General features: G+C 39.2%; 2 protein-coding genes and 1 long non-coding RNA gene across 19 annotated transcripts in view; 1 reads left to right on the forward strand and 2 right to left on the reverse strand.

Moving 5' to 3' along the window:
- GKAP1 (G kinase anchoring protein 1) overlaps positions 1 to 2,019 on the reverse strand; it is an 80,108-nt gene extending 78,089 nt beyond the window's left edge. For 2 of the 6 annotated variants that reach the window (XM_054501665.2, XM_054501662.2), the window contains exons 1-2: positions 1,588 to 1,719; positions 1,050 to 1,181 (exon numbers count right to left, since the gene is read on the reverse strand). The gene's annotated coding sequence lies outside the window, so the exon portion shown is untranslated. Of the gene's footprint in view, positions 1 to 1,049; positions 1,182 to 1,285; positions 1,720 to 1,767 lie in introns of those variants that run through there. The other 4 variants (XM_054501663.2, XM_054501667.2, XM_054501664.2 and 1 more) reach the window with 4 other exon arrangements.
- Positions 2,020 to 2,058: 39 nt separating this feature from the next.
- On the forward strand, positions 2,059 to 21,762 carry LOC129044082 (uncharacterized). Its single transcript, XR_008504600.2, has 6 exons — positions 2,059 to 2,388; positions 2,470 to 3,940; positions 4,381 to 4,509; positions 15,702 to 15,738; positions 21,211 to 21,324; positions 21,589 to 21,762. It is a non-coding gene; the product is annotated as an uncharacterized LOC129044082 (long non-coding RNA).
- Positions 16,381 to 22,214, reverse strand: part of KIF27 (kinesin family member 27) — an 89,551-nt gene continuing 83,717 nt past the window's right edge. For 7 of the 12 annotated variants that reach the window (XM_054501654.2, XM_054501651.2, XM_063649633.1 and 4 more), the window contains one exon: positions 19,170 to 21,666. In XM_054501654.2, the coding sequence (XP_054357629.1) occupies positions 21,182 to 21,666 (485 nt within the window). In that variant the 3' untranslated portion in view covers positions 19,170 to 21,181. Of the gene's footprint in view, positions 21,667 to 22,214 lie in introns of all 12 variants that reach the window. The other 5 variants (XM_054501658.2, XM_063649636.1, XM_054501660.1 and 2 more) reach the window with 2 other exon arrangements.

Consider the following 22,214-nt stretch of genomic DNA (forward strand, 5'->3'; position numbering starts at 1 on the left):
CACTTTGGGAGGCAGAGGCGGGCGGATCACAAGGCCAGGAGTTCCAGACCACCCTGGCCAACAAGGCAAAACACCGTCTGTACTAAAAAAAAAAAAATTAGCCAGACGCCTGTAATCCCAGCTACTCAGGAGGCTGAGGCAGGAGAGTTGCTTGAACCTGGAAGGCAGAACGTGCTGTGAGCCGAGATCGCGCCATTACACTCCAGCCTGTGCAACAAGAGCAAAACTCCGCCTCAGGGGAAAAAAAAAAAAATAGGGTTCACAATCAGCAAGTGTGAAGTGCATACTAAAACTCTGCTCCAAACACACTTACTCTAAGTGATGTAAACCCAATGGGTATGCCTCAAACTCCATTTTTTTCCTCATAGTTAAGTACTGAGACTCCTCTCCAATCTGCAGCTCCCACTTTCTGTAGGCCAAGAAAATTAAACAAAAAATACAAGCAGGTACTGAGTGAGGACCTGACGGATTCTCCCACGAGTAAAATACATCTATTTTCATTTGGCCACAATGTTCTTTCGGTCAACTTCTGGGTTTTGCTCTTACTCCAGAATTGAAGCTACTATAGTGTTATAAATCTGTTGAGAAAAGAAATCTAGATTTCTATGAAGATTTTTAATATTTTAATTTGCCGAAAAGCTTCTCAAATATTTTTATAGCTACAAGTCACATTTATTAAATGATTCCAGTTACAATCCCAAGCACATTTACTACACAACAGACAATGCTAAATGGTGAAGAAAAGTGTCTCCGGCTTTTTAGTATAAGACACACGATCTTTCATTAGTCCTTCTAATGAAAGCATTAGCATCTACTCTGAAAAATCTGGCGAAGGTAAAGAGTGAAAAGGAGGAAGAGAAAAGGCAATGAGACAATTTGATAAACTATTTTTGTCATTACTGTTCAATATTTATGAAGCACCTTAATGCTCGGGATCTGACAAAAATTCGGAAAGGCTGTTCCAAACAATAACAGAAAAAAAAAATCACTTTTCAATAGCTGGCGGGGGAGGAGGAGGAGCACTATATTCAAAAAGTAATTCACTATACCTCATTCATGAATGAAAGCCAAATTTCACCCATAGGCTGTTAACCGATGCTCCGAAACTTATTCGCAAAGTACACAGAGAAAGAAATTGCGCTAGGCGAAACCTAACTCGGGCAGAGAAGCGGCTTCAAAACCTGAAAGGGAGAAAACGAGTCAGGTCGTTGCTCCAGAAATTTCCGAGCGCCCGGCTCCCCGGGAGGGAGCGCGGGCGCCAGCGGCGGGGAGGGGACGGTGGCACCTGTCACTCGAGCGGCCCCCACGGGGTCTCGGGAGGCTCAGCGGCCGCCGGCCTGGGAGTCGGGTGCAAGTCCCTCTCCGCCGCCCCGAGCCTTGCGCCGAGCGTCGGGCCGCGGCCCTTTCCGCGATGCGGCCCTCCCGTGCCCTCTGCCCAGCGGCTCCGGCCAGTGGGGCCCGTCGCCTCAGGCCGAGTCCCCGCCACCCGAGGCCGGGGCGCCGAGGGGAGCGCTGTCGAGCCGCTGCCTACGCCTCCGGGGTGCCGGAACGGACACCCGCGAGGCGGGCCCGCCTCCGCGTACTCACTGGGCCTCCCGGGCCGCCGGCTCGGCCCTCCTCTCCCTCCTCCCCCCGCCGCCGCCTCTCCCGCGGCTCCCCGGGCGGCCGCACTGGGCGTTGGGACTGGTCTGGGTCAAGTGTCGGCAGGGCTGGGGGCAGGCTCGCGCCGGGCGGGGGTCGCGGTCGGCCCGCAGGCTGGGCACTAACGGGTCCTGGGGCGCCGGAGCGGACCGCGGCGGTGAGCGCGGCTGCAGGCTGCGGTGAGGGGCGGGGAGAGCGCGGCTTCGAGCAGGCGGGCGGGCGGGCGGAGGGTGGAGGCAAGCCCGGGCGGAGGGGGCGGCGTGAGAGCCTCGGGGCGGGGGCGGGGGCGGGGCCTGGCGCGTCCGCCGAGCGCGGGGGTTTGTTTATTTTCGCTGTTGGTAGCGGCGCTGGCGCTGGTTAGAGGTTCGCCGGTGACGTGAGCGCCCGAGTTGGGGGAGAGGACCAGAACCACCTGCTGGAGAAGGGGAGCTACGGGGGCCGTGCAGGGTCCAAACGCCTCACGTAGGCGGCGGCGCCACGGTCTTCGGGGTCACAGGGAAGAGAAGGGCTCTCCTCAAGCGGGTGGAAGGAGGGAGGCCTCCCGAGGGAATGAGACTCCAGGCCACTCCCCCGCAGCAAGGCAGGATCACCTGCGTCGCGGAGAGCAGTTAGAGGGCCCTGGAGTGGAAAAGGGCAGTGGGACCTGGTAGCTTGGGTTCCCTGCAACTTGGGGTTCGACCTCCAGGCAATGAAGTAGGGGTGGTCCTGCAAGTCAAGATTCCAGTAGCAAGAGTGCATCAGATCTCTGTAAGGAAAATAACTAACATTGCTTAGTTCCCTGTAGAGTTGCAGGGCGCTTTAACGTTATCTCCCTTGGTTCTCCATCAGGTCGTAGTGGACTAATTTTACAGGCGAAGTTAAGTGACTTACCCAAAACCTCACAGCTAATAAACGGCAGAGCCGGCACCCAGCTTTCCAATTCTGTGAGCTTACCAGCGCATCACATTATCTCCATAAATCCCCCTGATTCAACTAATATTAGACGCCCCGCAGGTAAGATGCTTCAGAGTTAGAGGGGAGTTGAAGATACCTTTGCCTTCAAAGAAGTAAGGAATAAAACAAAGATAAAACAGACAGTAAAAGACAAACCATGATAGGTGCCACGTGAAAAGTGGCAGAGTACTGCCGAGAATCAAAGAACCGTGTATATCTGTCTTGGGGATAAGGAAAGAAAGGCAGCATGAAGGAGTAGGCATTTGGGATTGACCTTGAAGGAGAGAGGGAGAGTTTTACAGCAAGAAGGGATAGCATGAGAATATATATGAAGGCGAATCAGTGAAAGTTGTGTTGGGGAAAGACCAAAGACTCCAGGGTATGTTGAGAGGTAGAAAAGACAAAGGGGTATGGGGCCTAAGATACCAAATGGATGAATTTATATTTAATTCAGTATTTTGAGTTTTTATAGTTCAGAAGTTTGGGACAAGAAAAGGAAAGTTTTTTTTTCTTTGTGCTATTGATTTATTTGTGAGGGGAAGCAGAAATTAGAGGTGGAAAAACTGACAGATCTACTGTAGGCCAGGTAAAAGGTAATGATGAGTCTGACCTAAAGGGACAGCCAGGGGGATTTAAAAGAGCATAGTTGAGAGATGATGTGCATGCAGAATCTATAGAATTTGGCAACTGATTGATTAATTGTGGGTAGGAAGAGAGAAATCAAAGAAAGTGGAGGTTTTGAGTTTGTAGATAATTGCAAGGGAGAAAAGAGACAATTACAAAGGAAAGGAGAAGGAGCTACTTCTTGAGAGAAGATCAGTTTAGATTTGGACATTTTAAGAATTCAAAGGGTTGTCAAGACAGCCAGAGAGAATGGACACTAATAAGTTAGAAATAAAGGTTTTGTAATATGGGAAAGATGACTGAACTAGAAAATAGACTCATAAATAATCAGCCTAGGAGTGATATTGCTGTGAGATAAAAGAAGAAAACAAAGGTCAGAATCTTGGAAAACACCCTCTTTAGAGTCTCGCTACTCAAAACGTGGTCAGTGGCCCAGCAGCACTGACATGAGGACGTTAGTTAGAAACTCAGAATCTCAGGCTCCACCCCAGACCTGCTGAACCAGCATCTTCAACTTAACAAGAACCCGAAGAGATTTGTGTCACATCAAAAAGTTTGAGAAGCTCTGATCTAGGTGAGCCAAGCCAGCAAAGAAAGGGGGTGGAGCAGAAAATGGGAGGAGAATAGGGTAATGCAGAATCATCAAGACAAGGTAAATTGGAGTTTCACAAAAACAGAGCTGGAAGGAGTGTTGATCAACAATATCCAAAACCACAGAGGTTGAAAAGCACAAGGAAAGAAGGTATGTTTGCACTTTGTGATTAGGTAGTAAGGTCTTTAAGACCACATTGTTCTCATTGAAAGCCTGGAAAGAAAGATCCCCTTTCTGGTCAAGGTTAGTCTAGGAATCCATTCCATCTTCCCCACTTCCCACGTATATGGGACATATCGAGATAAGTAGATAGATTTGACAGTGGGAGAAAGTAGTTCTCTTCCAGTTGCTTCTATTTTCTCAGCAAAGTGAGGAGCAAGATCATTTTGGCAGACTGCTAATTGTCCATCACAATTTAGTCTCCCCTTCTCCCTGAAAACACAGACTGCTTTTCTCAGCCTCTCTTTCAGTTGCATATGGTCAAGTATTAAGTTATAGAATGTGAGCAGATGTTATGTCTGCCACTGTCAGGCCAAGGCGTTTACTTTGAGAGTACTTGTACCTCTTTGATGCATTTTCCTTTCTGCCAGCTGGACCCTGGACACGGTGACTCTGATTCAATTATGCAGATGACCACAAGCCTCTGGGGTTGGCAGAGCCACAAGAAAGAAGGTGCCTGGATGAAGGAGAGCTACCCACTGACCTGGATACCGAATTATGTGAGCAAGATATATTTCTACTGAGTTGGAGCCATAACATTTTGCAGTCTATTTGTTATAGCAGTTTAGCCTACTCTAGGTAATGTAGTCCTTAATGGAAAGTATTGAGAAAAGAAGAGAGAAGGGAGGTGAAATCAGAGTTTATGAGTGAGGGAGAGTGAACTGACTGAAGAACATGGTAAAGTTTCCATGCATTACTAAGAGCCCCATTGAATAAGTGGTCATGAATTTATAGTGAGGCTAGCCACTTGGTTATGCAATTTTCTCTAGCCACATTCAGTTGCTCATGTGCAGGCACTGAGTAGGCAGTTTTGGCAGTAACCAGGACTGAGATTTGACCAGGCAAGTATAAGGGGAAGATAAGGGCAGAGTTGGTGGTGGTAGAGGCAAAGGAGGCCTTATAATTTCAGAAGTGGTAAGAAGTAAAGTTATGAGAGGAGTGAAGAATCGTGGAAAGATGGTAGAGTGACTGAATTGGTGTTTTTGATGAGGTTGAAGAATTGTTGAAGTTTAGTTACTATATGCAACGACCTTGGAACGATAAGAGATGGTTGGAGAGTGGAGGCTTGAATTAAATTAGAGGAGGAGCTGTAGTTATCGGTAATATTGGAGTGTAAGGAATGCATATGAGAATGGATAATTGAGGTACCAGAGGGTATGAGATCCTTTGAAAGGAGGTCAAGGAATTGAGACACACACAGTAAGGATCTTGAAGTGAACATCCACATAGTTACATATATCTATTATACATACGTACATACATACATACGTACATATATACACATACCCCTCACAAAGAATTACCGCAAGAGTGATTCCACAGTAGTGTTGTAGTAGTGAGTAGTTTTGGAGAGAGTGATAGTAGCCCTAGTACTAAAATCTTTAATCTATGAATGAGGGGTTGAATTCTTCAAATTAGGCTGCGTAGGGACATCAGTGGTTTAATATGTTAAACTCTTGCAAATATCACATTTCATTAAAATGATGCTTTTATGTTTTATGTTGCTAAAGTGAGATTTCTAATTGCTTCTCTCCGACCTCTCAAATTACGATGGTAACTGCCTTCTTTTACAGGAAATGCCCATCTGTCTGTATTATAAACCAGACACATGCCAGGTTTTCCAATTTAAATGACGGTGCTTTAAAACTTGTCATAGACTACTCTGTCCTACCTCCAACGTGTATTTCAAGTAGATACATCTACAGATGTTAGCTCTGCCACATCAAAACAATGCACAGTGAATGTTCAAAATCTACATTAAAAACCTCGGTTATAAAGAGCTAGATACCCTGTTTTACATGATGTGATTATTACACATTGCATGCCTGTATCAGAACATCTCATATACCCCATAAATATATACATCTACTGTGTACGCACAAAAATTAAAATTATTATTATTTTTGAGATGGAGTCTTGCTCTGTCTACCAGGCCAGAGTGCAGTGGTGCAGTCTCGGCTCACTGCAACTTCTGCCTCCCTGGTTCAAGCAATTCTCCTGCCTCAGCCTCCCAAGTAGCTGGGACTACAGGTGCATGCCACCACACCTGACTATTTTTTGTATTTTTAGTAGAGACGGGATTTCACCATGATGGCCAGGCTAGTTACGAACTCCTGACCTCAAGTCATCCACCCACCTCAGCCTCCCAAAGTGCTGGGATTACAGGCATGAGCCATAGTACCCGGGCCAAAAATTAAAATTAAAAATTAAAAAATTAAAACTTCTGTTATAGCTTAAGTTAACAGTAAGTAGGGACTGGCTAAAGACCTGATAAATTGAAAATAAGATGACCTGTAGCTTGGGAAATGATGTACCGTGTTATATAAGATAGGGGCTTTGGGCTAAGACTGCTAGGGGTAGAATTATGAGGTTATTGTGAGGATAAGACACATTACACACACACGCACACACACACACAACCATTCTAAAGACTGCAAGTACATATAAGCATTAAGTTAGGTATGCTTATTCTATTGTCATACTTATTTCTAATTATTATGGAATTGCTTTAACTATACATGGACTTTTCCTACTTAGAAAATGTTTATTACTTCTGTACATGTTAAGACCCAGTGGCAAGGGGACTTCTGGTTAAGCATAGTGCATTGAACACATGTTTGTCTCCACTTACTCCAGAGACCTCATTAAAGTGACAGTAAAGGAATAAAAAAGATATAAATCTATAAAGAAAAAGCAAACAGGGAAAGAGATCCCAACTGAATAAAATGCCAACAAAACTTAGAAACGTGGAAAGCAGATGGATGAGTGATCACTGACTTACCAAAGCCGCCAAAGTGACTACTTCAGCTTTTGGGAGAAGGCAGAACCAGCCAGAAGTAGCCTATCCATGTCACAGCACCCTGGAAAGGCTCTAAAACTAGAGCTGCCTTCCCTCCGAAAGCAAAAGGAGAGCAAGGCTAAAAAGGAGAATTCACTGTGAATTTTTTCTAAAGAGAATGATCCTGCCTCCCCTATATTCCCTACTCCATTCCATGCTGCCCAAATTCACCAGAAGATAGATGGTTTACTTTCTGGAGAGGTTGACTCAGAGCTCTCCTAGGCACCAGGCAGAGCTGAAGACAGGGATGACTCACTACACAGAAAAGTAGAATTAAGTGAAGTTGTGCATATTAAATTATAAGGCAGACCCCTTTCCCCCAGCTTCATTCACAAATTCAGATCCTAGAATGCTGGGATCCTGTCAAGAGACTGGAAGCTTCCTCTTAGGGGAAAACCAGCTGCTCCAAGAGAAGAGGTCTCCAAATTTTGAGGTTTGGGGATCCCATGGTGAAGAGTGTGGCTTGTTGACTGTCTTTTACAGTCAGCCAAATAGTCAGCAATCCCTGATTGTACTTACAGAGGCTCTCATCAACATTTTATTGCCTCATTCTTTTATTTGAAAAATTTTGGCTGGGCACAGTGGCTAACACCTGTAATCCCAACACTTTAGGAGGCTGAGGTGAGAGGATCACTTGAGCCCAGGAGTTCAAGACCAGCCTGGGCAACATAGTGAGATCCCATCTCTACAAAAAAGAATAAAAAATTAGCTGGACCTGGTGGTACACACCTGTAGTCCTAGCTACTTGGGAGGCTGAGGCTGGAGGATAATTTGAGCCAGGAGTTTGAGGCTGCAGTGAACTGTGATTGCACCACTATCCAGTCTGGTTAACAGAGTGAGGCCTTCTCTAAAAATAATACAAATTTAACAAGTTTTTTAGAGATGGGGTATCTCTGTGTTGCACAGGCTGACCTCAAACTCCTGGCCTAAAATGATCCTCCTGCCTGTGTAAATTAGTTCAACCATTGTGGAGGACAATGTGGCGATTCCTCAAAGATCTAGAACTAGAAATACCATTTGACCCAGCAATCCCATTATTGGGTATATACCCAAAGGATTATAAATCATGCTACTATAAAGACACACACACATGTATGTTTATTGCAGCACTATTCACAATAGCAAAGACTTAGAACCAACTCAAATGTCTATCAGTGATAGACTGGATTAAGAAAATGTGGCACATATACACCATGGAATACCATGCAGCCATAAAAAGGATGAGTTCATGTCCTTTGCAGGGACATGAATGAAGCTGGAAACCATCATTCTCAGCAAACTATCACAAGGACAGAAAACCAAACACCGCATGTTCTGACTCATAGATGGGAATTGAACAATGAGAACATTTGCACACAAGGCGGGGAACATCACACACCGGGGCCTGTCGGGAGGGATAGCATTAGGAGGTATACCTAATGTAAATGACGAGTTGATGGGTGCAGCAAACCAACATGGCACATGTATACCTGTGTATCAAACCTGCACATTGTGTACATGTACCCTAAATTTAAAGTATAATAATAATAATAATAATAATAATAATAATAATAAAAAAGATCCTCCTGCCTCAGCCTCCCAAGTAGCTGGGACTACAGGCATGAACCACGATGCCCAGATATCACCTCATTCTTAAATGTGGTGAACAGTTGATGATCTCCATTTATTTGAAGAAACCTCCTTACATGAAAGACAGAACCTACAATGAACAAACAAGAAAAGAAAAAAAAGAGCTTTAGAGGCCAGGTGTGGTGTAATCCCTGCACTTTGGGAGGCCAAGGTGGGTGGGTCACCAGAGGTCAGGAGTTCAAGACCAGCCTAGCCAACATGGTGAACCCCATCTCTACTAAAAATACAAAAAAGTAGCTGTGCGTGGCGGCACACACCTGTAATCCCAGCTACTTGGGAGGCTGAAGCCGGAGAATTGCTTGAACCCAGGAGGCAGAGGTTGCAGTGAGCTGAGGTCACGCCACTACACTCCAGCCTGGGAAACAAGAGTGAAACTCCGTCTCAAAAAAGAAAAAGAAAAAAGAACTCGGAGGAAATAAAAGCAGTGTAGAAAGCCAGAAAACATGTCAAAATCAAGAAATTCTCAAAAATTTTAACTTCCATATACTCTTCTCACTCAGGAAACTGCTAGAAGGAGCACTCCATCCAAGTAAAGGTGTATATCAAGAAACAGAAAAACATGTGGCTGGGCACAGTGGCTCACACCTGTAATCTCAGAACTTTGGGAGGCTGAGGCAGGTGGATCACTTTAGGCCAGAAGTTTGAGACCAGCCTGGCCAATATGGTGAAACCCCGTCTCTACCAAAAATACAAAAAAAAAAAAAACCGATGTGGTGGCACGTGCCTGAAATCCCAACTACTTGAGAGGCGGAGGCAGGAGAATCACTTGAACCTGAGAGGTGAAGGCTGCAGTGAGCTGAGATTATGCCTCTGTACTCCAGCCTGGGTGACAGAGTGAGAGTCCATCTCAAAAAAGAGAAAAAGAGAAACAGAAAAACATGGGATCTGGTAAACCAGCACTCCAACAAAGCAGAAAACAAAGAGAATTCTCTAGATCAAGCTTTTCCAACCTGTGGTGTGTGGCCCAGGATGACTTTGAATGTGGCCCAACACAAATTTGTAAACTTTCTTAAAACATACTTTTTTGTGATTTTTTTTTTTTTTAGCTCATCAGCTATTGTTAGTGTATTTTATGTGTGGCCCAAGACAATTCTTCTCCCATTGTGGCCCAGGAAAGCCAAAAGATTGGACGCCCCTGCCCTAGATGAAGGTGAAGGGAGGTTCCAGGAAGTCAGCTGTGTAGCAGGCCTGGAGAGCACACTAGAAGATGGAAGGCTCTAGAAGGGATGTCTCCAAGAAAAGAAAAAGGAAATGATGGATTACCTAATATGTCTGAACCTTTAGAACAAAATTTCACAACTTTGGTGGAAAATACGGAGATGTAATGGTGATAGATATAGAGAAAACTAAGCAACCACCAGGTGTGGTGGCTCACATCTATAATCCCAGCATTTTGGGAACTGAGGCAGGAGGATGGCTTGAGCTCAGGAGTTTTGACACCAGGCCAGGCAACATTGTGAGACTTTGTCTTTACCTTAAGAAAAAAAAAAATTAGCCAGGAGTACTGGTGCACATCTGTAGTCCCAGCTACTCAGGAGGCTGAGGTAGGAGCCTGGGAGATTGAGGCTGCAGTGGGCTATCATCGCGTCACTGCACTCCAGCCTTAGTGAAAGAATGAGATCCAGTCTCAGAAAAAAGAGAGAGAGATAAAACTAAGCCACTTAAGAAAGAAGGAAGAGCTGGGCGCAGTGGCTTATGCCTGTAATCCCAGCACTTTGGGAGGCCGAGGCGGGCGGATCACGAGGTCGGGAGATCGAGACCATCCTGGCTAACGTGGTGAAACCTGTCTCTACTAAAAATACAAAAAATTAGCCGGGCGTAGTGGTGAGCACCTGTAGTCCCAGCTACTTGGGAGGCTGAGGCAGGAGAATTGCTTGAACCAGGGAGGCAGAAGTTGCAGTGAGCCAAAATTGTGCCACTGCACTCCGGCCTGGTTGACCAAGCAAGACTCGATCTCAAAAATAATAATAATTTTAATTCTTGTGCGTACACAGTAGATGTATATATTTATGGGGTATATGAGATGTTCTGATACAGGCATGCAATGTGTAATAATCACATCATGTAAAACAGAGTATCTAGCTCTTTATAACCGAGGTTTTTAATGTAGATTTTGAACATTCACTGTGCATTGTTTGATGTGGCAGAGCTAACATCTGTAGATGTATCTACTTGAAATACACGTTGGAGGTAGGACAGAGTAGTCTATGACAAGTTTTAAAGCACCGTCATTTAAATTGGAAAACCTGGCATGTGTCTGGTTTATAATGCAGACAGATGGGCATTTCCTGTAAAAGAAGGCAGTTACCATCGTAATTTGAGAGGTCGGAGAGAAGCAATTAGAAATCTCACTTTAGCAACATAAAACGTAAAAGCATCTGTTTAATGAAATGTGATATTTGCAAGAGTTTAACATATTAAACCACTGATGTCCCTGTGCAGCCTAATTTGAAGAATTCAACCCCTCACTCATAGATTAAAGATTTCAGTACTACGGCTACTATCACTCTCTCCAAAACTACTCACTACTACAACACTACTGTGGAATCACTCTTGTGGTAATTCTTTGTGAGGGGTATGTGTATATATGTATGTATGTATGTATGTATGTATGTATGTATGTATAATAGATATATATAACTATGTGGATGTTCACTTCAAGATCCTTACTGTGTGTGTCTCAATTCCTTGACCTTCCTTCAAAGGATCTCGTACCCTCTGGTATCTCAATTATCCATTCTCATATGCATTCCTTACACTCCAATATTACCGATAACTACAGCTCCTCCTCTAATTTAATTCAAGCCTCCACTCTCCAACCATCTCTTATTGTTCCAAGGTCATTGCATATAGTAACTAAACTTCAACAATTCTTCAACCTCATCAAAAACACCAGACTCCGTCACAAAAAAAAAACAAAAAACTAAGAAGAAGAAAGGGAATAAAAACCTCCAGGAAAAATAGTCACAGCCATAAAAAACAATGAAATCATGTCCTTTGCAGCAACAGGGATGCAGCTGGAGGCCAATTATCCTAAACGAATTAGTGCAGGAACCAGAATACCAAATACCATGTGTTCTCACTTACCTTACCCCTAAAAGTTAGATGCCCTTCCTCCATACTCCCACAGTACCCTCTATATTTTTACCAGAGTCATTATATTCCTCTTTACTTTGTGAGCCCCTTAAAAGCAGAGACCGGGTCTGTTTTACCCATTGGTATGTCACTACAGTGCCAGGCTCATTGTTCGCATTCAAATGGTTGTTGAATGAACAAACTCAAATGTAACTGCCTGTTTACTTGTCTGTCTTTCTTCAACAATGCTGTATGTTCCTTGGTGGATGGATCTGTAGTTTATTAAGCTTTGTTTCTTTTAGCATTTAGCACTCAGCATCAAGACCTAGCACACAGAAGTTTATTGAATAAATTAAATTTGTCAGCATTATAATTAATCTTTAAAATACAGTATATAGCATTGAGGAATATATAGAAAGTATTCTCAAGATACAGAGAGACATGGGTTGCTCAGGATTATTCCTTTGTGTTTCAGTTATAGGAAAGATCTCATACTATAGACTACAAATGCCAAATGACCTACTGTGTTCATACCACCCTTAACCTAGAAATAAAATAGAAACAGTTCCTAAAGAAACAGTCTTAAAAATAACCAGCTAAAATTTTATCAACAACAACAAAAAAGTAGTTGGGGTTTCTTCTCATTAAATTAGTTTGTATGGGTAAGCACCACCTAAGTTTCTTGATTCATGGCATGTGTTCTTAAACCAATTTACTATCCACTAAAAATAAATAGTGATCAATATATAAAAAGCAGTTGTATTTCTTGACACTAGCAATGAGCCATCTGAAAATGAAATTAAGAACACAATTCCACTTAACAGTAGCATCAAAAAGAATAAAATATATAGAAATAAATTTAACCAAAGAAGTGTAAGACATGTACACTGAAAACTAAAATACATGGTTAAAAGAATGGAAAGACAGCCCATGTTCATGGATTGGAAGACTGAATATTGCTAAGATGGCAGTACTCCCCAAATTGATCTACAGATTCAATGCAATTCCTATCAAAATTCCATCTCCCTCTTTGTAGAAATGGACAGCTGGTCCTAAAATTCATATGGAAACTTAAGGGACCCCAAATAACAAACAAATGTTGGAAAAGAAGAACAAAGTTCATGGATTCACACTTTGACTTCAAAATTTACTACATAATCAAGACAGTGTGGTACAGTCTGTCATAGGACAGACATATAGACCAATGGAATAAAATTGAGTCCAGAAATAAACCTGTGTGGTCAATTGGTTTTCAACAAATGTATGAAGACAATTTAATGAGGAAAGAATAGTTTTTTTCAACAAATTGTATTGACACAACTGGATATCTGCATGCAAAATAATGAAGTTGGACCCTTAACTCATACCATGTACAAAAACTAATTCAAAATTGATCAAAGACCCAATGTAAGACTTAAAACTGTAAAGTGCTCTTCTCCTTCCATCAAAGCTGGTTGGATGTGATTTCCATGCTCAGATACAATTTATGATACTTGCTTCTTTTGAGCATGCATACATTAGAAGAGCATTTTTTTGATCAGTATGTTTACATGTAGTTCTTACAGCTTTTTATATATGTGAGCTCAGAAACGTATTTCCATCTGAAAAAGCACCCCTAATTTTCTATTTCCTTACCCTGCTTTACTCTCTCCATAAGTAATATCACTGGACTATAAGTTCCTTGAGGGACAGGGCTTTTAGTTTTCAACTCTATCAGCAAAAATATAAAGGTTGATAGAAAATATAAAGCAGGAAAATGCCTATAAATTAAAAGCCTGTAGAAATTTCCATCTTTACATTTTAGCATTTACATATAGATGCCATTTTTTTATATTTTCAGGAAATAAATAACTTTAGCTACCAGCCCACCCTTTGGAAGAGGTACAGATTATTTCCCATATAAGAACTAAACCCCACGGTACTGGCCCATGTCTTGAAGGGTGAAGGGCCAATTAAACTCACATATCAAATGCTTAAACCTAGCTTCCTTTCTCATGGGAGATACTGAATTTTGTAATAAACCTTACTAAGAATACCTCATACCACTTAAGGTAACTCAGGAAAACTATGTTAGTATTCTTCTTTTCTGATTTATTTGTTCACAATCCACTAGAATACTTACGATTGTAGGTTCCATTACCCTTAAAGTCTTGACCTTCTCTTTCCTTGGCTGCTCAGGTCATAGGTGCTGTGATCTAGAGACAAAATATTCCTTACACTGGCAGATACTTGCAAACTAAGGGGAATGAGCTTCCCCCTGAATGTTTATGAAGGAGAGGCCACTGTGGTAATGTTAAATTTAATACACTTGTTGTATTTAGGAGCTAAAAGTCTCAGATGCTAAATGAGGACTGATTTGCTTTTTATTTGATCATATACCTATACATGTGCAAAAAAATTAACTTCTTGTTTTATAGTTTCTTTGGGGAAAAATAGTTTAAAATTCTTATCAGTTTTAAGAAAAGTTATTTTCCAGCCATAGTTCAATAGCTCACAAATGTAACTGTTACTAAAAAAATAAGTAATAAATAGCCAAAAACTGGTGGCCAAAGATCCAGTAAAAAACATCCTCTTTCACTCATAAATCAAAGAAATAGTCATGAAGCACTTCTATGCATATAAAAATAGATTCAGCAAGTCTTTAAAATATTTTTGCTAGAATTCACATTAATCTTCCCAGAGAATATTCTTATTTATACTGTTGAAACATACATAACTAAAATTGGGAATTTGTTTAGAAGATATATATAACTAAAACTGAGAATTTGTTTAGAAGATGTCTTATGATTTGCATATATATAAAATAAACAACCATGTGTGCCAAACAGTTATCCCATTTTGACATCCAACTGTATGGAAAACCTACTTATAATTTAATCTTAAACATATATGATGCTTCAATTTTCAAAGTGCTTTCATTTGATAAAGCAAGACTATGTAACAAAAATATTTACTATGTAACAAAAATAGTAATTTCCCTCCTAATTACCTTGTGTTTCATTTGAAAAATGTGATTTTGATATTAAATGCAGGGTAGTGATTCATAAATAGTTTTTTAAAGGCTGTTTGGTTTAGAAAATATCATTTAATGTACTCTATTAATAAAATTACAGCCTGTGTCATTCTAGTCATGTCTAACAGCTGGTGACACCTGGAGCGAGCCAGGAAAATGTCTAGTGAAACAGATGGGCTTAGCCCCAGGCCTTGAATGGAACAATTCAGATGCTGTCCAACCCTCCCAGGTGATGGGAATTTCAAAAGGAGATTAACTCCTCAGTATTAAAATACCTTGCCTTGTTCCCATTATTCCCATCTAGAAAAAGCATGCTAGAAAGTAACAACAAAACTTTGACTTTAATAGTTATAAATTATGAAAATTATCAGTTAGTTGAACTCAGATAACTCCTCACTCCTTTTCATTCCTAGAGGATAGACAGTGAAGTGCAACTACAGCCCGCAGATGAAAATGAATAACATTAATCCAGCCCCTCAAGGCAGGCGAGTAGCTGCTGGTTTGTAATCTTGAATTAAAGTTTTTTTATACACAGGTTTTTCGGTAGACAAATTCAGGGACATTTTAGCAGAGGGAAAAAAATAAGCAAAATAGTTGAGATATCATTGTTTTACAAAAATCCCATTTTGCCTACAGCAATTTTTTTGTTTGTTTTGGCATATCATTCATGGTTCTTCAAAGGTAAAATCACTTAAGTCCTAACTGCTTTCCTTCAGTGTATGTTGTTAAGCCATTGGAATTTACCACAAACTGCTATTTCTTGTAATTCTCTATTGAATGGCTCCATAATTTCTATTCAAATTCAATCTAGGATGGCTTCTTTTCATAATACCCTAAGTGAATAGTAAACATAGGAAAAGGAACCAGTATAAAAATATACCAGTATGAAAAATAAAAACCAGTATAAAAAATAAAAACCAGTATAAAAAAGTTATTTTTTAATGGCAAAGTCAGTACTAACCAAGAGTATTCTTTAGTGTTTAGAGATAGCCAAAGGTTGAATTTAAGTTTCAGTCCTTATGCCAGAGAAATATATTCTCTCAAAATATTTTTTGAAAATCCTTTGCTTGTCTATGGAATGCTTTCAAATAAACCTCTTTCCCCTGTCTCCCTCCCGCTCCACTCATCTGTCTTAGAGCTATTGGAATCCTGGATCATTGTGGGAAATGAAAGGTAAGTAAGTACATGCCTATGATTTGTTGTTGGTAAGTGTGGTGTGGGTCCAAGGAATGGTTCGTTTAAAAATAAGACACTTTAGACCACATAACTTTTTTTTTTTTTTGAGACGGAGTCTCCCTCTGTCGCCCAGGCTGGAGTGCAATGGCGCGATCTTGGCTCACTGCAACCTCTGCCTCACGAGTACAAGCAATTCTCCTGCCTCAGCCTCCCAAGCAGCTGGGGCTATAGGTGTGTGCCACCATACTCGGTTAATTTTGTATTTTTAGTAGAGATGGGGTTTCATCATGGCCAGGCTGGTCTTGAACTCCTGACCTCGTGATCCACCTGCCTCAGCCTCCCAAAGTGCTGGGATTACAGGCATGAGCCACTGTGCCTGGCCGATCACATAACTTCTAACAATATTTACCACATTGGACTTGAAAAATTATACCTTGCTTTATATATGTACTGTAGTAAGCTTGAAAACACAATAATACAGTATACAAATAAGGTTTTAAAATAATTCCTTTTCTACTTTAGTTATATAATTATTAATAGATAGTTTTAAATTTCCAAGAATCATTAAGTATACATTTAAAAAAATTTTTTTTATTATTTTTATTATTATGTAAGTTTTAGGGTACATGTGCACAATGTGCAGGTTAGTTACATATGTATACATGTGCCATGCTGGTGCGCTGCACCCACTAACTCGTCATCTAGCATTAGGTATATCTCCTAATGCTATCTCTCCCCGCTCCCCCCACCCCACAACAGTCCCCAGAGTGTGATGTTCCCCTTCCTGTGTCCATGTGTTCTCATTGTTCAATTCTCACCTATGAGTGAGAATATGCGGTGTTTGTTGTTCTTGCGATAGTTTACTGAGAATGATGATTTCCAATTTCATCCATGTCCCTACAAAGGACATGAACTCATCATTTTTTATGGCTGCATAGTATTCCATGGTGTATATGTGCCACATTTTCTTAATCCAGTCTATCATTGTTGGACATTTGGGTTGGTTCCAAGTCTTTGCTATTGTGAATAGTGCTGCAATAAACATACGTGTGCATGTGTCTTTATAGCAGCATGATTTATAGTCCTTTGGGTATATACCCAGTAATGGGATGGCTGGGTCAAATGGTAAAAAAATATTTAATTTTCTATTCTTTTCTGTTGTGAATGGTTTTGTTCCTTGGGCATATAGGGATCTTGCTCATTATAATAGACTATGAGATTGTTGTATTTTTCTCTTAAAGTACTGTAGATAACTCAATAGAGCTGTGTGTTATAATTAACCAGTAGAACATAATATCTAATTCAATATATTTGGGTTCAAATTACACTGTTAGCATTTCAAATAGTGCCAATTCTGTTGACTGCAGAAATTCCTAGAAGGAAATATAAAAACAGACAAATGAGAACTATGCAAAATATCAAAAGCCATCATTATAACATCAACTTTTTCTGGGATTTCTTTTCATAATTTCCTTTGTTCTAATTACCTCCATGTTGGAGTCATGTTAGGGTCAACATGAAAGCCATTATAAAAATCAAACACTATTTCAGTGTTTGATGCTTTCTCTTTGTATGCAGTACATTCCAAGGAATGGAAGGAATCGCAGCAGTCAACCTTGGTGTAGGCAATAAGGGGTGCATTGTTTACAGATAATTTAAAAACAACAAAACCTATGAAAAGTCAGCCTGCTTTTATCAGCAGCAATGACAGTGATAAAATACTTCTCATTGGGCAGAGGCTCCCCAGTACCCTACCCTTGGTGTACTTCTGCCAACATAAGCTCAAAAGTACTACATGCCCAATGCTTTTGAGATGCTTATTGCAAATGGATCTCATTCTCGCCTTTATTTTCAATTTTTGAAAATATAAATGTAGAAGAATATATTATCAGTGTTAATTAAGGCAGCCTACAATCTGTTACAACTTTAAATGTTTAAAATATACATAATGAATTTTTTTTTAAAGTCCAATGAAGTTGAGAGAGGAATTGTGGACATAAATAACTTTCTACCTGAACTTTCAAATACTGATACCCCACTGTTTTAAAGTCACGAGTAGGTGCCTAAGGAAATAAGTGAAAGATCAAAATATGTCATACTTGCATTTAATGTATGAGAATTTGTTTTGACCACAGAACCGAACTCCCACCAAGGATTTCACTCCCTGATAGTCATTCCAAAACTTAGTATAAGACTTTTATTTTTTTCTATATAAGGAATTTAGTCTCAAATAAGCATTCCTCACTTTACTGGCCTAGACTGAACAAGGCAATGGCTAGTAGCAATCTAGTCCACAGTTAATGAAGATCATATTTTTGCTGACTCCTTGGACCCTGAGTTCATGAAGATATGAAGAATTGAGGCAACAACAAAAAAATACATTAACAAAAAGAAAGCAAACATTAAAGCACAAAAGCACCTTCATCATTGTTCTCACCACCTGTGGTTCCCAACGTAAAGAATTTTCCATCTCTGTTAGCTATAACACTCTAGAGTTAGGAAAGTAACTAGTACTTTACAAATATTTTTCCTTTCAAATGCTTTATTACAGTTAGAGGAAAAACTAACATAATGAACAAAAAAAAGAAAACCACAAACATTTTATATACATGCAAAAAGGCAATAAAGTGACAAAATGTTTAGAAAAAGCATGTGAAAAAGAGTAAAATCATTATTAGTATATGTAAAAAAATAATTTTACTTGCCTTGGGTAGGTGTCTAATTTTTTTCTTTCTTTTGTGAGAACACCGACTAAACTAGAATGACCAGAGGTTCATTTCCAGAATATATTATTCACGACGTTATTTATATGTGTGTTAGCATATGTGGCATGAAATCTGTCATATATATAAAGGATATATGTTTAACCAAAAGGAAGAAAAACACCATACCTTTGTTATTTAGAAATCAACTCACAATTGCATAATCAAACCTAATTATTGTTGTTTTGATATAAATTTTCTTGCTTTATTAGTGAGTTGGCTTTGAGGAAATGTGTATTTCCACAGGTAAAACAAGTATGTGTTAATTTCTTGAGCAAGTAGGATTCCAGTATCAGAATACATTCTTAAATGAATTTTTCCTAAATAACACATAGCACATTACTTAATCTTATAAGGAACTTATTATTAGGATCTTCATTAATAAATATTTATTTAAAAATATTGCTGTGCTTAAAGGCACTGACCTTTGGCCATTATATATATCTATATCTATATATATATACAAGTGTATCTATATATACATTATAGCTATATAATATGATATAAAATATGATATGAAATAATATAAAGTGAAATAATGTATAATGTATACCCTATATCTATATCTATATACAACTATATATATAATACTATATATATACAAGTGTTTATATACAAATGTATATATTATAATGGTAAAAGGTCAGTGCCTTCAACAAAGCACAGCAATAATATATTTAAATAAATATGTATTTATTAACAAAGGTCCTAATTATAAGTTCCTTGTAAGATTATGTGCTATGCCTTAATTAGAAATAATTAATTTACACATACTTGTTTTACCTATGGAAATACAAACACATTTCCTTATATACTTGTATATGTACATGTATATATATATATATATATATGAGAAATATATATAATAATGGCAAAAGGTCAGTGCATTTATACATACTTATAATGTGTATGTTTTACCTTTGGTTTGTATGATTTATATTTATATATAAATATACATAAATTTATAAAAATAGAAGACTAGCTGGAAACCAGAATCTGACTTCAGACAGTCCCTGGTAAAAATAAAATTTCCCAGTTAGTTTGTAAATTAGTTTTTTGAAATTTAGAAAATAGTATCTCATTGGACCAATATTTATAAACTGTTTCATTCCCAGGTAAGTCCACAGAAATCTATTTAATTTAAATAAATTTTAGTACCATGCTTAAGAGATAAACTATTTTCCTTTTTATAAGTTTGTTTTGTTTTGGTTTGTTTCCTAAAGGAACTGGTTTTTAGCAAGGAGACCAAGAAACTCTACTCCCTAGGGGCTAGCAATGAGAGAAAGGAAGCCTTAAGTCTTTGAGCACAGGGTGACAGTTTGGGTCCTATGTGAGATGATCAAATCCACAGCAACAGAGGAAAGGACAAAAGGAAAAGGTCTGTAGCAGCACTACATCAGAAAAAATGGATTCAGCAAGGAAGTGGGTGACTCTGAGTAAGCATCCATGTCAGGATGGTTTTGCTACAGCCCCCAACCAAACATTAATTAGTTTAAGAAACTCAACTTCGGTTTACAAGTGTTTTGGAAAAGTAACAAAGAACAACATAAGGAACAAAATAATTCCTCAGGTCATTACAATGGATGTTTCCTATAACTGAAAAATATGGTTAAAAAGTACAAACTACATTTGGTGTGCAAACTGTTTAGTTCTTAATTCCAAACTAAATTGTACATTATATAGTAAAATTTTGACCAGAAAAACTTGGAGATTTTAGTAAAAATTTCATTGACATATTTACAGCCCCAATGTAGTTTGGCCGGTATGCAAAGCCTGACTAAGGAGGTTATAGAAAAAAATATCAGACTTAAGCCCATCAAATCATTAAAGATGCTTTGGCAAGACTTCAAGCTTTACAGACATACTCCATGTGACCAGAGATGTCATAACCAGTGTTCTTTCTCTTGAAATGTTAGAATGCTTTAGTTTTATTCCATAATTTCCATGTTCCATGGAACAGCATTCATTTCTCCCAATTTTAGTAACATAATGAGAGATATATTGAGTGTATAGAGCAGGAAAGACATGAAAACTTACATTGCATAATATTAGCAAACAAAAAAGATAGCATTATAAATTTTTAAAAATCCAAAAAAATTCCAGAAACAGAACAGTGAGCATGTTTAAAAAGTCAAGACTGACCATTTCTGTGAGCTCTGAGGACTGTAAATGAGCCTCAATCCATAAAGCTGAGGTTGTCTTAGCCCACATATGCAGCAGGTGACTCCCTCTGACAAAAGCAAGATTTAGCTGGATCTTTTAAAAAATAACAATATACTTGTATTTGAGAATAACAATAATATAGTTATATTGTAACATACTTTTATAATGTACATTTATATTATATAATAATACATACTTGATAGATATTTTAGTCTATTACTAGTTTTATTCTTCAAATATGCCTGGAAAAACATTTAAGCATATTTATAAATGTAAATATTTAAATGTTATCAAGTATTGGAAAACATGTTTGATTACTATGGGAATATCAACTAAAACTCCCCAAATATATATAGAAGATGTACACATCTATAGCATATAAAAGAATTAGGGATTCCTTCCTCCCCTTCTTCCTTTATTCTGAGGAAAGAGGTAGTGAACTTGAGCTTTAGTTTTTAACAGGTTAGAAAAAGGAATCTTTTTACATATCTACTAAAAGTTCTATTATTAAATGTCTAAGTTTTTAAGTCCCTTGGTTTCCTAGATACTTCAATGGAATCAGCAGCCATTGATCCAATGCCAGCTCCAAGACTGGAACGTCGCAATGATAGTTCCAAGGCGGAAATTTGACGTAATTCTTTTCGACACAGTTTTACAGGTATAACACCATGAAGTTGTCCCACATTTCCCACAACCTGAATTTGGGATGACAGTCGACTGTGAGATTTTGTAAACTGATTATCATCTATTTCTGTTTTATTCTCATTACCTAACATATGCCCACTGGGGGGTGCTAAAGAACTATGAATTGGAGGTAATTCTGGGATATCTTCCCAGAGCTTTTGAGGATTTGGCTTTGTTCTTAAGCTGCTTGCTGAACTGTCCATTTCTCTTTCTCTTCCACTTAATTTCATACTTTCAGGTCTGGATGCCCATTTTAATTCTTCTGAAAGCATGCCTCCTTCTTCTGGTTTCAGGACTCCATCTCCAGCCTCATGATCTAAAAATAATGCCCAAACCAAGACATTAGATATTATTTCCTCAAAATTAGGTATTTTAATCAAAACATCTTAACGTAAATACATTATTATCATCCAATATGCATAATGTTTTTCAACTTTTTTGTTAAATGACTTATTTTAGATGAACAGATGTGTGAATATGGATATTTTTATTTCACTTATAGGCATCTTGCATGTGAATAACTCACAACTTTAATTCATGGAACAAATTGAGAAATAGTCTTTTTTGGGGGTTTGGTACTCCCTGGAAACATAAGAGTGCTTTGGGCGCCTCTGGTGCCTTTCCATGCCTGCCTTCTCTGCTGTTCTTGCTACTAGTGAATTCTAAATCATGGCCAAGTGATGCCAGCACTGGATAATATTGGCTCTGCCCCATATCTCTGCCCCGGAAAACTCTGGGACTTGGCATTATATGTGTGGAAATCTGGCCTTGGTTGGCACTCCCAGCATGATAGCGGGGTTCTGCTGTCTGAATGTACTCTGGGGTGTGTGCCACAATTTCTGTCATCAAAATGGAGATGAGAGA

Source organism: Pongo pygmaeus, chromosome 13 (assembly GCF_028885625.2).
Source record: "Pongo pygmaeus isolate AG05252 chromosome 13, NHGRI_mPonPyg2-v2.0_pri, whole genome shotgun sequence".
Taxonomy (NCBI): domain Eukaryota; kingdom Metazoa; phylum Chordata; class Mammalia; order Primates; family Hominidae; genus Pongo; species Pongo pygmaeus.